The 16,626-nt window shown below is 41.2% G+C and overlaps 1 protein-coding gene across 1 annotated transcript in view; it reads left to right on the top strand.

Moving 5' to 3' along the window:
• MAP4K5 (mitogen-activated protein kinase kinase kinase kinase 5) overlaps positions 1-16,626 on the top strand; it is a 99,735-nt gene that overhangs the window by 26,764 nt on the left and 56,345 nt on the right. The window contains exon 3 of the mRNA XM_060693837.2: positions 13,177-13,234. Coding sequence (XP_060549820.1) covers positions 13,177-13,234 — 58 coding nt within the window. The remainder of the gene's footprint in view (positions 1-13,176; positions 13,235-16,626) is intronic.

The following is a 16,626-nucleotide window of genomic DNA, read 5'->3' as shown; positions in this document are numbered from 1 at the left end:
CCAATCTTGGCAACTTTAAGACTTACAGACTTCAATTCCCAGAATTCCTTAGCCAGCAAAGCTAGGAGTTGAAGTCCACAAGTCTTAAAGTTGCCAAGGTTGGAGACCCCTGGTCTGGACCACTGTTCTCAGACGGATGAACTTTAATCCTTCCTTGGGTCACATTATGAGCATTAGTCATTCCTCCAGGTAGCTCTCATGGTCTCATGATAAAGTACAAATAATTCTTACTTCCGGCTGAAATTCTTTGAGCGATCATGTATCACTAGAACTTGCTCCGTTGGTAATGAGAGACGCCATAACTCAACTTGGGATGCATTCTGTCATTCTTAGACATGAAGGTATTCAGGAGCTACGTGAGTCTTGGATGCTATCCCAGCAACAAGCATTCATCTTTCTGCTCCAGTCAAAGTCCATTTAACTATATCGACTCCACCTCTCTTCTTTTAATCAAGAAGCTTGTATATCTTTATGTCTTTAGGTTTCTGGTAACATTGAAAGATGATTTCTGATTAGTGTATTATATGTACAAACATACCTTGTTTTTCTTTATTTCTCTCTCTCTCTCTCTTTCTCTCTCTACCCCCCTTTCCTTCCCTTTGAGGGGTTTGTTTTGTCTTGCCTTGGAAAGGAGGGCCAAGGCCAGTTCTGAGAGGCAGATCTGTTTTAACTGCTGAAGTCTGTGAAGTCTCTGTTTAGGCAATGTTTTCCCAAACACCCTTTCCGAGAATGGAGCCTGTCACCGCTTTCTCTCTCTTAGCTCCAGCTGGCTAACTGTACAGAATCCATAATTGCTGCGAGCAGTGTGGAAAATGAAAAGGCTGTGAACGGTACAAAAGGCTGCTGGGTTCTCTTTTTTCCCCCCTCCCTCTTGCAGCTCAAACCAGCTTCCTGTTTGCTTAATAGCTTGTTGCTGATGGACCTGCAATAAATCCCAGGGATACCAGATAGTTTTATCTTGTAAATTGTTTGGAAGGTGGCTGTGACCAGGGTATGGTGTGTATACTCAAGTAAGTGGCTTTCCTGCTAGCTGTGGGTCAGCCTGATGTAGCAGAATTCCCTCCATCAATTTAGAGTACAGTAAAATTGATATGATAAAGATAGAGATAATAGGAATAGTAATTATCATAACGACCGTGGCAAAAGTAAGCAAAGATAGCACCAATAGCAGTGGTGGGTTCCTCCCGGTTCGGCCCGGATCCACCGAGCCGGTAGCGGTGACGATATGACATCAACCAACCGGTTCTGCCCCCCTGCCCCTCCCCCCCGCATTATTCTTACCTTTTATTTGGCCCCACCCCCAATCTATTGCTGCCTCCTGAGTCCCAGCTGATCGGCTAGAAGGAAAAAAACTGTTTAAACTCTTTCCGCAGGGTTTCAAAGGGCCGCCCTACAGCTGATCAGTGTTAAAAGGCAGTTTGGTGGTAGACCAGTGCCTGCAAAAACAAATGAGTAGACCGGTGCCTGCAAAAATAAATGAGTATACCAGTGCCTGCAAAAATAAATGAGTAGACCAGTGCCTGCAAAAATAAATGAGTATACCAGTGCCTGCAAAAATAAATGAGTAGACCAGTGCCTGCAAAAATAAATGGGTAGACCAATGCCTGCAAAAATAAATGAGTAGACCGGTACTGCTCTGCAAGCTGTTAAAAGCCTGGTAGATTTATGCTCAATCCTAAAGAATTGTCACATGACCATCAAGCCACGCCCACAAAATAAGCCACGCCCACAGAACCGATAGTAAAAAAATTTAGAACCCACCCCTGACCAATAGTGTTAGGCACCTTGGCTGCAATCCCAAAACATTTAGAGCATCATTTGAACACTATCAACATTTAACAAACTCACTACTGGTCAGTTGCAAAAGGCAGCTTTGCTTGGAACAGCTCACATCCTGTGACAGTATCTTTAATACTATTGAACAACAACATCTATCTGCCTATCCTAGGTCCCTGGGAGGGAGGGAACTTCATAGAGATAAAAAAGCCAAATCCAGTCTAAAAATCTGGCTGTCTATGGGACAAACCATAATAATAAGAGTAGCAGCTCATCAACTCCTGAATAGCTTGAGATCCTAAAGCCCACGGAGGCTTTTAAATGGTTTTAGAGGCCTTCCTGAAAGAGAACAAGCCAAGGACTATCCAGGAGTGTGTTCCCCAGATGTTTGGAGTAGGCAGGCAGAATCATTCTTGGTATGGTGGAGCCTGCTATTTCCCTGTGCATCTCCATTTAGGACTTAATGGGTAATTACCAGTGCTTTGAATTCAGCCCAGGTACCTATGGTTGCCACTGTGGCAACCCCAAGACAGGAGTAATTTGGCAGAAACATGGTTCCCTGGTTAGCTGTCTGGCTTCCATATTCTGCACCAGCTGCCTCTTCTGAGTGTCTTCAAAGGCAGCCTTATGGAGTGAGAGAAAGAAATCAATGTCGGAAGCTACAAATGTGCAGATAAGAAAATTAGCAGACCAGAAGATGAATAGGTTGACAGGCAGTAATGCCTGGATTGAGACTGGCCAGACATAAAAAGCTACTTTCTGGGCCAGGTTTAGACAGTCATTGCCTCAGTCTAACAGCGCAACCTTTCCTAACTTTGTGGCCCACATCATGCTTACAGGTATAAATAATAATAAGCTTTTGGTGTTTATTAAATTAGATATATTTTAAGTTCTTGGTTATTTTAACAGAAGCCATAACAAAACTTCATCATTCTATCCTAAATTAGGTTGTTAGAATCCTTAATTATATTGCGGCTTAAATGTAGACTTGTATACAAGTCATCCCAGAAGATGGCTTATAAATGCATTTGTTTATATTTCTCAAGTGCCTTGCAGATGGCCCCAATCTTGCTTTCTGCCTTCTGTGAACTTGGTTCGGATTGGTGGATTTTTTTCCACTGTAAAAACAAATTGAAATATATTTTGAAGTTACTCTACAGTTCAGAAAAAAATGTATTGTATGTTTGTTTGTGTAAAAAATAAAAAAAAAAACTTTTTATAAAAAAAATGAACAGTTAATAAATTTCGTAGCTGTTTAAGTTGGTCTCAGCTAGTCAGAGATTTTGTTGAACTGAGCTAGGTACCCTGACAAAAAGACTAGCTATGAAAGTTATTAACTGATTAGAATTACATCTTTGTTTCCAAGATCAGTGTTGTATTTATGCCTCCAAGACCTAAGTTTTCTCAAGGTGTACAATCTTTTGAGAATGATAAAATGAGAGGGAAGGAAGGAAGGATATGAAAACTAAAGGTCAGAACTGAGAGCTAGAAAGTATTTTGGGGACAAAGAGGAGATATAGGAAGATATGTTATACTGCAGCTTGATCTCTTGACTACTTTTTTCAAGCTTTCACCATATTATTTTCACCTATTTCTGCCATCATCAATATTATAGAAGATTTTTTTTAGTTAAAAACTACAATTTTCAAATCAGCTAATGTTGCATCAGGTACCTGTTATTCCAGCAGTGTCATGGAGATGAAGATTTATTAATTTAGTAAACAAGTTTATATAACCACCCAACTACACACAGTGACTCAAAGTGGCGTACAATATTAAAAGTCCACAGTTTTTTTTAAAAAAAATCAAAGTTACACCCTCCTCACCCCCCATAACAGAATTAAATAAGCCTCTTGAACAGTTTCCTAATAGGATCCCCAGACCCACTGACAAAACTAGGTCTTCAAGGCCTTGCAGAAAAGCAACAGGGTAGGCTCCATCTTATATATGGGGAAATGATGTTCCAAAGGGAGGGAGCCACCACAGAGAAGACCTTTTTCTTAGGTCCCACCAGATGTGGTTCCTTGCTGGTTGGAACCTGCAGCATGATCTGCCTTCCTGCTCTTGTGGGCTGAATAGATGTAACTGGGGAGATGTGATCTGTCAAATAAGCTGGAGCCAAGTAATCTAAGATTCAGTTAGACCGGCATTCCGAATGTTCTTTCCAAATTAATTATTGCTTCCAACAGATGTACATTTCAGGTTAGGAAGTTTTCATTTGTTAGATTATTACAGTAAAAGGGTTCACTGTAAAAAGGAGCTAAAACTGCTACTAATTTCAAATGCAGAGATTCTATATCTATGTTTTGAATTTGTATGTATGTGTTTCAGTCCCTTTCTGGGTACAATTTAAAGTGATGGTTTAATACCTGGAACAAGTTACTTGAAAGACCGTATTTTACAATATATTATCAAAATCTTCAAATAGAATTTATTTACAGCAATTTGAGACTCTTTGAGATGTTGGATTTCAACTTGCATAATTCTTAATCAGAATAGAGCTGGAAGGGACCTTGAAGATCTTCTAGTCCAACCCCCTGCATAAAAAGGAGACTCTGTACTGTTTCAGACAGGTGGCTGTCCAGCCTTTTCTTAAAAACCTCCAATGATGAAGCCCCTACAACTTCTGAAGGCAAGCTGTTCCACTGATTAATTGTCCTCACTGTTAGGAAGTTTCTCCTTAATTCCAGGTTGCTTCTTTCCTTGATTAGTTTCCATCCATTGTCTCTTGTCTTGCTTTCTGGTACTTTGGAAAATAAATTGAACCCTTCTTCTTTGTGGCAACCCCTCAAATACTGGAATACTGCTATCATGTCATCTCTAATCCTTCTTTTCTCTAGACTGTCCATACCCAATTCCTACAACCATTCTTCATATGTTTGTGTCTACAGGCTCTTTCCATTTTTTGTACTTATCCTTATTGTCTTTCAGTTTATCAGAGAGATTCAGCTTTTTTAAAGTTTAAGACACTGGTTGGATTATATTCTATTGTTTGTGTTATGTTATATCATAAATTGCTATTCTTTTCAGCATAGTTAAATACTACCTGGTTATAGTGGGGGAGTTTTAATCAACACATAAGAGAAAATTAAATTCAAGAAGGCTGTTTCAATCAAAGAAGTCAACTTGTTTCCATCCCTATAAACTTCCAGTTCAGCTTTTAAGTAAATCTTACCATTTTTCATAATCTGTATTGTAATTATGGACTCACTTAGTTTTGTATTTATGCTGATATGTAATTTCACAGTCACTTTTTAATTTCTTATTTAGATATTTTAGTTTCTGAGAGTAATGTTTTAATTGTTATTTGGCAATAGACAAATGCCAAGGGATGTGATAGTACTTGGCTAACCTCTTCTTGTCTCAGAGGTTAATCAGATTCAGGCTTGGTTAGTGTTTGTATAAGAGGCTCCCAGGGAATACCAGGGCTGCAGGCTAGACTAAGAAGTTCAAAACATCATAGAAAAGAGGGATACAAGCCATTTTCCTACTGCCATTGAGATAAGTGCATGGATATTTCACCAGGTATCAAGCTGAATTCAAAGGAGATGTTGTCTTCAGCACATGCATGCAATAAGTAAATATTATATTCCCCAAACCAGTGGCAGGAGTTGTGATTAGTCCTTAGGTTTGCTAACTTGGAATTATAGTCCAACTGTTTTGGAGAACATCTCGTTATAGGATTAGGGTTAGGGTTATTTTATACTAGAACTTGCAATTGTATATTTACTGAGCATTTTTATTTGTTCTGGTCTCTGGTCTAAGACTGTAATAAACTGATTGATTGATCATCTGGTTATAAAAGGCTATTGCATTTAAAAAGTTGATGAGGGTATTAAGATGACTTTTGGAAACATAAAAACTAAAAAACAACAACACTAAATAATAAATAAATAAATAAATAAATAAATAAATAAATAAATAAATAAATAAATTTCTATACCGCCCTTCTCCCGAAGGACTCAGGGTGGTGTACAGCCTATTAAAAGCACAAAGACAGACATCAGTTAAAAATAATTAAAATTATTACATAATTTCAGCTCAAATTTAAAATCCCAAAAATTTAAAACACCCAATTTAAAAATCATTACATTGATAGCCCAGCTTGGAGGAACAGCAAGATCTCGAAGGCACAGCGAAATACACGGAGGTCGGAGATCTTACGCATTTCCGGGGGCAGTTCATTCCACAGGGCAGGGGCTCCCACAGAGAAGGCCCTCCCCCTGGGTGTCGCCAGCTGACATAATTTGGCTGAAGGCACCCTGAGGAGACCCTCTCTGTGGGAGCGAACTGGCCGGTGGGAGGCTGTTGGTGGCAGAAGTCGGTCTCGAAGGTACCTGGGTCCTGTGCCATGGAGCGCTTTAAAGGTGGTAACCAGCACCTTGAATCGCACCCGGAAGACCACTGGGAGCCAGTGCAGCTTGCACAGGAGGGGTGTCACGTGGGCACAATGGGTTGCGCCCATAACCACCCGCGTGGCCGCATTCTGGACCAGCTGGAGCCTCCGAGTGCTCTTCAAGGGGAGCCCCATGTAGAGAGCATTACAATAGTTCAGCCGGGAGGTGACAAGGGCGTGAGTGACCATGCGCAAGGTGTCCCGAACCAGAAAAGGCTGCAACTGGCAAATCAGGCGAACCTGATAAAAAGCCCCCCTGGCCACGGCCGTCATATGCTCTTCTAAGGACAGCCATGCGTCCAGGAGGATGCACAGCCCTCTCTGTGGGGGGCAGAGATTCACCCCCAATAGTCAGCGATGGCACCAGCTGACTATGTCGGGACACCGATATAAGATCAAGCAAAGCAAGTTTTAGGGCTTTGTTCAATATCCCTTGCCAGTAGCAAAACTATTATTGTTCTTGGTGCCAGTTGTGTTTAATTTAATCCTTTGTCTGATGTTTATGTGTTTGGATCTGCATGGAATTGCTTGCTAGTAATGGAGGAGAGTGGTAGACTGAATTGTTAATTTCCTGCTTGATATGATTACTATAGTTTCCCTACAGTTCTCCTGCATAAAGGTTTAGCTTATTAAGATCAGCAGCCTTAGCAGTTTGTTAAGGGCCTTGATCAACCTGTTTCAGCTTCCTGCCATACCCAGGAGGAAGAGGAAGGGATTGTGCACTTACAAGGCCACAATAGCTACCTGATGCATTCAGTTTTCTGGTTTGTAGGTTACATGAAAGAAAGGAGAGGGAAGTTTTCACGGTTGTCGCTGCTGTTACCAGGAATAGAATAAACAGCCCAGTCCAGTTCAAGTGTAATCTTACGAGTCTTAACTCTGCTGGTGCTGTCATGAACTATGAGTAACAAGGCAACAAGAGTAACCTGTATTTTCTAAGGTATCTATGGGTTTTCTGCTGCCTGCTTGGAACTGCTTCTTCAGTTTCCTCAAAATCTTCCATGTGCACTTCTGATAGTTCTATGGTTTTCTGCAGATCTGTGGAGAAATGATACCAGGAGGAAATGGGATATTTGAAAGCTAGAATTTTAAGCTACCACTCAAAGCCTCCAAATATGCTGTGGAACAACTTCCTCACAATTCTTTATAAGGGCTGGTGGAGGGTTTTTGTTTTTTTTTAAATCACATTTTTATTTTTCAAAATTCTGCTTTATCACATGCAGAGAGGACTGAATGTACCCTGCTTTGGCACAGATGTCTTCCTGCAGCCAAAGAAGGAAGCAGCTGTCTTCCTGGATTTAGGGTGACCCTCCTAGTCCTTTTACCCCATTATGCTGTCAGGGAGGAAGAGCAGAACGGGGACTTGTGTGACCCAGAGGATTAGGGTAAAGCAGAAGAAAGATAAGTGCAGGAAGGTGAGAAAAGCACCTTCATCCTTTCATTGGTAGCATTGAGAATACCAAGGCTGTAAGCGCTTATTGGGAAAATTTAAAGTACAACATGGAATGTGGGCATTCCTTTAAACATAGAGATCCGAATAACTCTGAACACTTATGAAGACATCTGCATTTCTGAAATTTGCACAATTAAAAAGAGTTTACCTGGATATATTTTCTTGGATATGTTATTGTTCCAAGGGTCAAGCTTTATTCTTTATGAGAACTTTGTCTTCAGAAATTGATGCATGTTATTTTAGGGCTTGGTTTACATGTTGTCTCATGGCTAAATCATAATGAGATTTGTTGTGAAGATGCTGGGCTAGAGAGAGTCATGCCCAGGTTTATCCTAGTTGGGGAAACTCATTAGATGGCATAAGGCCAGTTTCCCATCCCAGCGTCCTCTTCTGGGTGGATGTGGAAACAAAAAAATTGAAGGGAGATCCTCTCTATGCTTCTTTATAGGTAGTCCTCAACTTACAACATTTCATTTAGTGGCTGATCGAAGTTACAACAGCACTGTAAAAAGTGACTTATGACTGTTTTTCACACTTCTAACCATTCCAGCATCCCAATGGTCACATGATCAAAATTCAGACCCTTGGCAACAGTCATATTTATGATGGTTGCAGTGTCCCGGGGTCATATGATCACTTTTGGTGACCTTCTGACAAGCAAAGTCAATGGGGAAGCCAGATTCACTTAACAGCCGTGTTATTAACTTAGAAACTGCAGTGATTTGCTTAACAATTGTGGCAAGATAGATCATAAAATGGGGCAAAATTCATTTAAGAACTGTCTCGCTTAGCAACAGAAATTTTGGACTTGAATCATGGTCATAAGTCAAGGACTACCTGTATATTCCCAGAAGAAAGGCAGGATATTACTCTAGCAAATAAAGTTTTGTCTTACCATGTTACCTAACCATTTTAGTTTGGTTTATATTATGCTGTAGTTGAATCTGCTCCGTGGTGTTTTTCAGTGAATCGAGTTGACGCAAACTGTGGGTTACTTTAAATGTAAATTTGTTTAGAATGTAGAGATTGAGTGATGGACTAAATTGAAATATTTAAAATTATTTCCATTTTTATGGGCAGTCATTCATTCATTGAATTTATATTGCCGCCTATTAGCCCATGGTGACTCAAGGCGGCTTACAGAGTATAAAGCTACATTTAAAACAATAAAACTAATAAAAAAATCAAATAAATGAATATAGTATAATGTAATAAACACCACTCACCTCCCAGCCCCGGTGACAGCAGATCACACGAGCCATTTAATTGGCTCCATCCCGCTCTGGATTCCCCAGGCCCACAGGCAGAACCAGAACTTTAGCACCTTCCAGAAGAGTATTAGAGTGGGGGCCGTTCTAATCTCTGGGGGAATGATGTTCCAGAGAGAGGGAGACACCACGGAGAAGGCCCTTCTTCTGGGTCCCACCAGGTGTATCTCCCTCGGTGATGGGACCCGCAGCATTCCCTGCCTCCTTGCTCTGATGGGTCGGGTAGATGCGACCGGCAACAGACTCAGATAATGGTCTTATCCATGAAAAAGGTAGTGATAGTCATGCACATAAAACACATATTACTAACAGAAACGCTCTTCTTGTATCTTCTCTGGTTTCACTACATTTCAATACTAGAGACTATTCATCTTAACCAACCATGGTTTGGATGTAAGAAAAACCTGACTAACCATGCTTTTTAAAAGGGCTGCTTCAACTGACTGGATTTGCTCAACACATTAAGGTATAACACTTTGTAAATAAAAATATTTAGTTCATAGGTTCATTTGTAAAAGCCAAAGACTCGTAAATTTTACCGTGTTTCCCTGAAAATAAGACAGGGTCTTATTTTCTTTTGAACCCTGAAATAAGGGCTTGGCCTTATTATTGGAGGGGGGTCTTATTTTTGGGGTGCAGTAGGCCCCAGGCGGCCTGCGCACTCACAGCCAGGAATCCGGCAGAGAGAGGCTCCCTCCGCGCGCCACCTCCGCGTGCCACCAAGCCCCTCCCCTCTCACGGGGTGTGTGTGTAGAATGTGAGCGGCCTGAAGGCGTCAAGCTGCATGAGTGCCTGTCTCCCCCCCTCCCTCCCTCGCACGCCTCTCAGGCCTCATCACGTTGATGTGGGCGAAGCCAGTGACACCAGGTCCTTGAGTCCGTAGCCAATGCCGCCAGCACCCGCGCGGAAGCCATGGCCTGGGCCAGCTCCCCCTGCAGAGACCAGCTCCAGCTCTAGCCATCACCATAGAGTGAGAAGCACACTCCCAGAACGGCCTCTGCCCTGGCTGAGATTTGGAAGCCACAGAGGCGGAGTTTGGGGGAGAGAAAGAAAGACTTCTGATTCTTTCCTTGCATGCAGTCAAAAGCAGAAGCAGCAGAAGTCTTTCTTTCTCTCTCCCAAACTCTGCCTCTGTGGCTTCCAAACCTCAGCCAGGGCAGCAGTCGCTCTGGGAGTGCGCTTCCCGCTCTATGGTGACAGTCTGCCTCCCCTTCCCCCCTCTCCGCTCTGATCGCCCCATGGTCCCCCCCACCCGAACACTGACCAACCAGAGCACCCACCGGTGAGCCCAGGGAAGCCCCTCTGCCTCTGGAGTCACTGGACTGGACAGCGATCAGGCCACACTCTTCCTGGGGAAGGGAGCCTTGAGGGACCCTTGCCTGCCCTCCCTTCCTCCCGGAGGCCCCGCTTACTCTTTCCAGGTGCCCAGCAGCAAGATGCCGGGCAACCACGCCAAGGGCAGTTCCAATAGACAGCTCGGCTGGCCCAGCTACGGCCAACACTCCTCCCCCACAACTGAACTTTGCCTCAGGAGGCCGGCCGGGGCCTCCGCAGGTGGAGGCGGTGGTAGCAGCAACACCTGCAGTGCTTCAGCCATCCCCACTGAGAGACCTACATCCAGCTGCGGGACACTCCAGACCTGCTGTTGTAGTCCTCCGTGACTTCCCCACCACACAGCTGTCACTCCGCCCCCACCGGAAGCACGCGTGCCAACTTCTGCCCGCCATGCATGGAGGCCTCTCTGCTACTGGTGGCCGCCCTGCCAAGGAAGGCCCGGGGTGGCGATGTTGGTGCTGCTGTGGCGGGCGCTCGGTAGTGCAGGCTATGTGGATGCTGCACCTGGGTGCAGGGGGAAGAGCAGGCAGGCCGCCACCATGGAGCAGGAGCAGGCACTCGAGGTTGGTGCCACAGTCGGCGGAAGGGGCGAGGGGAGCAGAAGTTCGCAGGGATATGGCTGCCTTGGGAGGGTTGGTGGGGGTGAGGGACCTGTATGTGCATGTGTGTGTGAGAGGGGTGGGGAACGGAGAGAACATTGCTACCAGCCCTGGATAACTCTCCGAGGTTGGATCGGATCTCCCCCCCCCCTCTCTTTCACACGCACACACACACACCGTTCTTTCTTTGGGATCGCAGCACAGATGCCCGTCCCAGGATTGCAAGGTTGAAGACTTTGGATGGAGCATTTTCGGGATGTGTGTCTGTGCTGCGATCCCAAGTAAAGAATGATCGGCAGGAAAAGCGGGAGGAGGCCGGCAGCTGGAGAGCTGGGCTGAGCTGCACAGCCCTTGCTGGCTCAGCTGATCAGCGGGTAGCAATTAAGGGGCTAAACCTCTGTGAGATGACCAGGGAAGGGAAGGGCTGCCTCCTGTGCTGGCCATGCCCACCTCTTCACTATGGCTTATTTTCGGGGGAGGGCGTGTATTTAGGCCCACCCCAAATATCAGCCATGGCCTTATTTTCGGGACACGTCATATTTTTGGGGAAACACTATAGTGAGATATGAGTTTAAACATGCTTGGGATTAAAATATGTCCATCATCGACAAAAATTGTAAAAATAAAACAAATTTTTAAAAATACATAAATTAAAAAGACAACAAAACAAAAACTCAAAGGGCAATCTTGATGTCTACTAGGTTTTTTTCTACCATCAATTTTTTTTGTTTCTATATATGAAATTGTTCTTAGCCTTAATTATATTCACTAATGCAATACTTGACTTTTAGTGAAGGGGGAATTCCCAACAGAGTCTGAGAAAAGGGAGTGTATCCATTTTGCAACCACAATTAAAAGATGGCTTTAATTGCAACTCCACCTTTACAGCATTGGTCATGATATAAACACAATATGAATTGCTGCATACTTTGTAAGCAGGTAGCTTTTTAACAGTAATTTTTTCATATTTGCCAGAACAAATAAGTGCGAACCTACAGAAAAGGGACCCTGTAGTCTTTCAATCTTGTCTTATTTATTTGCAAAAAAATTCGACAGCAGCTAACATCTGTTTAAAGAAATAACATGAGTAATAAAGAATAATGATCCTGTTAAAAATAGAAATGTTGGAGCAGCAAACAAACATAACAACAAATAATAAGATTAAAATTAATATTAGTATTCCACATATTGCTTTGGTAAGACCATACTTGGAATACTGTGTCCAGTTCTGGTCAAAAAATACGTTCATGACATGATGAATATATCTCCAAAGAATCCGAGGGCCAAGACAAGAAGTAACAGATGGAAAATTATCAAAGAGAGATCTAACCTAAAATGAAGAAGAAATTTTCAGTGGAACAGCTTGCCTTCAGAGGTTGTGGGTGCTTCATCACTGGAGGTATTCAAGAAGAGATTGGATAGCTTATAACGTCTCCAGCTTAAGCAGAGGATGGACTAGAATATTTCCAAGGTCCCTTCCAACTCTTGTTATTTTGTTATTCTGTTAAAAGCAGTAACTTTTTAAAAAATATTGGAGATGATCACAGAAAAGATTAGCATTTTCTTTCTATAGCTATCTTCATTTTCTACATCATCTTATGATAAGGACATCAACACAATGCATATAGTTCTGTGGAGTGATTTATAAAGCTTATAAATGAGTAAACAGATATGTCAGGAATGTGCAGATCTCATGATTTACAGAAGATCCATGTGGCAAAAATCTAATACCGTATTTTTCGGACTATAAGTGGGTGGAAATGTCTGTGCGTGTTATACTCCTAATGTTGCAGTGGGGGGGGGAACGGGGGTTGGTGCGGTGCAGATCAGCTGTTCTAGAACGGGCCATGGTGGCAAACAGGCCACGGCAAACAGGCCAGATGAATACCGGATGGATGCTGGAGACAGAGGCAGATTTTTTTTCCTCCTTGTTTTCCTTCCCAAAAGCTAGGTACGTCTTATAGTCCAGAGTGTTTTATAGTCTGAAAAATACGGTATATTGCAGCTACCGCAAAAGGTATAAAATATGGAAAACACAGATTTGGTTCTGATAATACTAAGCTAGGATTTTTAAATTACGGTTTATTGATCAAGCCATAATGGTCTGGTTCACCCATAACATTAAACCATACAGTGTGTAGATTTATACAGCAAATGAGTCAGGTTATATATAATCCAACCAATATTATAGGAAACTGTTATGGGTAACTATAATTTAACTGTCAAATATTTCAGCTCATCTGCATCAATAGGAAAGAATTATGCTTGCTTTCTATGTAACATGGCTTGCATTGGAAAAACCTATGCCTGTAGTTGGCTTTCATCTCATTCTCATATTTGTTTCTCTAGGCCAGAAATGTGCACAATGGCGAGTTGGCTGCAGTTAAAATTATCAAACTAGAACAAGGTAAGCTTTTCTCTATTTTCTAATGGTACTGAATTGGTTTTCTTAATCACACTGCTCATCAAATTCTTATTCCAAATTCTTATTCCTGAGCCGTTCTCTCTTTTCTTTAGTTTATCTCTTTCAGCAGTAACCCTGGGATAAGAGCCAGTCTTTGAACGAAGGTCAGATACCAAAACTTCAAGGATACTTCAACAGGAATTAAATGTGCCCCTCCCCTCTTCAGTTCTAGTGTTTGATATTCTGTGCCACATTTTTGGAGAAGTATTAGTCTGGATTACTTGCTAAACAGAGAGCAAGCCCCATGTTCCTCCTATTTCTGTTTAATACTATCTTCTATTTTGTCTACCTGTTATGGCTGGATTGGACTGATTTTTTAAAAAACATGACTTACTAGTTGCAGTCCATTGCATTCACATTTTAAAAAGTTCAAGGAAATCAGATGTCTTTCCAATGTAATACAGAGCACTTAACTTTTCAGCTTGTTTCCTTTTTGGGGGCACAACATCTGGATGTTAATATGAGTTAAGACCCTGGATTAATGTTTCTCAATTTTCAAGAAGCATGGACCACTAAATAAACAATCAGAAATTGCAGCGACCACCCAATCAAACAACAGTCTCTATATTTTTGCTTTTAAGAACATGAGAGTTCACTTTTTGATGAATAACAATTTTACAGTGGTTGTATTTGTATATGTCTTTCCATCTCTTCCCATTTTAAAGATATTTTAAAACCAAAATCTATATCAAAAACATGAACCCCAAATTTATCATTTTAATTATATACCTCATGCCATAATGAATATCTAAGCACAAACTTTCTAGTAAAATTGTTTTTAATGAATGGATGAGTCAACCTTGAATGCATTGAAATCCTATTTTTAGACATTCATTACATTTCTTATTCACACTTTTTCTTTTCAGATTGCTTGCGTAAAATCACTTAGTAAGAACATTGCACTTAGTTCACCATTTCTAAGACTATAGGCTTCCAGAGTGACATGGACCTAGGGGCAAATGCTGGGCATATTCATATAGACTTACTGATTTTAAATGGAGCTTTGTGACATCATAATTTACAAACCATTCTCCATATTCTGTAAATCCTGGCTACTTTCCTTTGGTTTGTCTTTACTAACTGTTGGTTGCAAGCATTTTAGTTCTGCAGCCTGCTGTCTGAGTGTGAAACTTGAACTGGGAGACTTGGGGGGGGGGTGATAGGCAGTGTTTTGCAGTGTGTGGGGGAGCATAGGGAAGAGTGTCACATGATGTAGAGGTGCATTGGGGAAAATGTTTCCCAAGGTTGCAGACTAGCTGAGATTTTGGCTTTGCTGCAATGCCAATCAATTAACCATGTCGTGCAGCTATGCCAATTGAGTGGGTTGACAGACTCCTTCAGTTCATACAGAAAATACTTTGAATCATCATTCTGATTGAATGCGAGATAAATTATTTCATTATTCTTATGGTAGTTATATATTTAGTCTGCAAAATTTTATTTGTTAGATATTTAGTTTCTAAAATTTTATTTCGTTATTCAGCCAGAGAGGCTAACAGAAACAGCTTGCTTTTTGAAAAAAAAGAATAACTGCAAGAAAAATAGTTTCTGTCCCTAGTCTTAGTGTCCCAAAGCCACAACATTAAAGGGAGAAAAACGAGGAAGTAAGAAGAGCACTCGTGTATACATGGTTCTTTCAGTGCCCAGATGGAATGGAATTGTCTCAGGGAGAAGCTTAGGCAGATTATGATTAAATGTTAGGAAAAAAACTTCCTAATGATAAGAATAATTTGAGAATGAAACAGCCCTGATTAAGTCAGAGGTTTAGGATCCAGTCTGTCTGTGATGCTTGAATTAGTATTTCTGAACTGAGCAGAGACTGATGAGGGTATTTTATGAGTCAAACAGTTTCTCGTAGAAGTGCTCAGTATTCAGACCTGGAGCAAAGATGCTTTAGATCCAAATACCACCCACTCCTGGGCTGTCAAACAGGCCTGCTGATTTGTCCTTCTGCTAGCAGCTTCTATTCTTCAAGGGTTGGGTAGTTGCCAGGCTGCATGCACAATCAATTGCCATCTGCTGACTGGAATAAAGAATTATTTTAAGTAGCTGCAGCTGATTAAAATTGATTTTGCCTGAGCAAAAGATTTAAGGGGACAATGTTTAGAAGATGGGCCCAGGTATTACATGTAGAAGGACTAGATGAAACCCTTGAGCCTGAAATGCCCTAAAGTGGGAATGGAAAAGGTTCTGTCTGAATTGACGCTGACAGTTTTTGTATGACATACTATTTAGCATTGAACCTACGGTAGTTGGGAAACAAACCTGATGAAAGTCTGGTAAAAGATCAAGTTAATCACCTTAGCAACAGCTCCCTCTGCTGTCAAGGCCAAATAGCCCACCAATCTTTGTATTGCTTGGGACTTCCTGTTTATTATTATCAGCAAACAACATGAGCAAAAACCATGGTTTAAGTATGAAGGATTCTGTTTTATAGCCTCTCCTTTATTCCACATTGTGTTTCTGGGGTGCTAACAAGTGCTTAACAGTTAGGTAGAATATTAATCACTGAATTAGGAGGCTACATCAAACTGTGGATAGAGTAACTAGCCTATAACAAGCTTTGATTACAGAATGCAGCCAAAGGACTCCTTCAGAGCTATGTTCTGAGTCACAGTTTGGACTCAGTGGAGACAGACAAACCAACCATAATGTGGTTTAGTTGTTATGTAAACACAGAATTGTGCTGACAAACCACCGGTTTAACTTTAGAAAAGTCAGATCTTTTTAGCTTGCGTTTTAATCTGACATAATTTCAACTCTTCAAACCTATATGACAACAAGGTTTTTTTAAACGTTACTGATGTGGTTTTGTAACTCAAAAATAGGAAATTGAAATGTCTTTTTGGATATGAGGGAAACGTGTGCTTAAAAAAATCTGTATTGGGTAAAGGTGTGCAAATGCATAACATATTGAAGAAAACTGATAAAAAAGACCTCTCTCTTTTTAATGTAAATTTTAATGTAAATTTTAATTTGTTCTTAACCTAGAGTTTTAAATTTGTCTTGGGCTAAATCAGGGTGGATTTGATTTAAATCGAGTTGATTTAAATCACAATTTAAATCATGATTTAAATCACTAGTAAAAAGGCTTGATTTAAATCAACTCGATTTAAATCATAATTTTTAAAGAGCAACTGTCATCTCCGCTACTCCTTTGACCCACTGTTGACTCACTGATAGTCCCAGTGTTGCAGAATATACAGCCTCATGCTACATAACTAAGCTCCATTTCATGCTGAATAAACTAAATTATTTATGTATCTTAAATAGAAAACTATCTTACGATAGATTTTTACCCCAAAAGTTTTTTATTAAAATAAATTCGATAAAAA

The sequence above is a fragment of the Pantherophis guttatus genome, chromosome 1, assembly GCF_059756535.1.
Source record: "Pantherophis guttatus breed Tessera chromosome 1, ASM5975653v1, whole genome shotgun sequence".
NCBI lineage: Eukaryota > Metazoa > Chordata > Lepidosauria > Squamata > Colubridae > Pantherophis > Pantherophis guttatus.
This window is presented reverse-complemented; position numbering and strand designations above follow the sequence as displayed.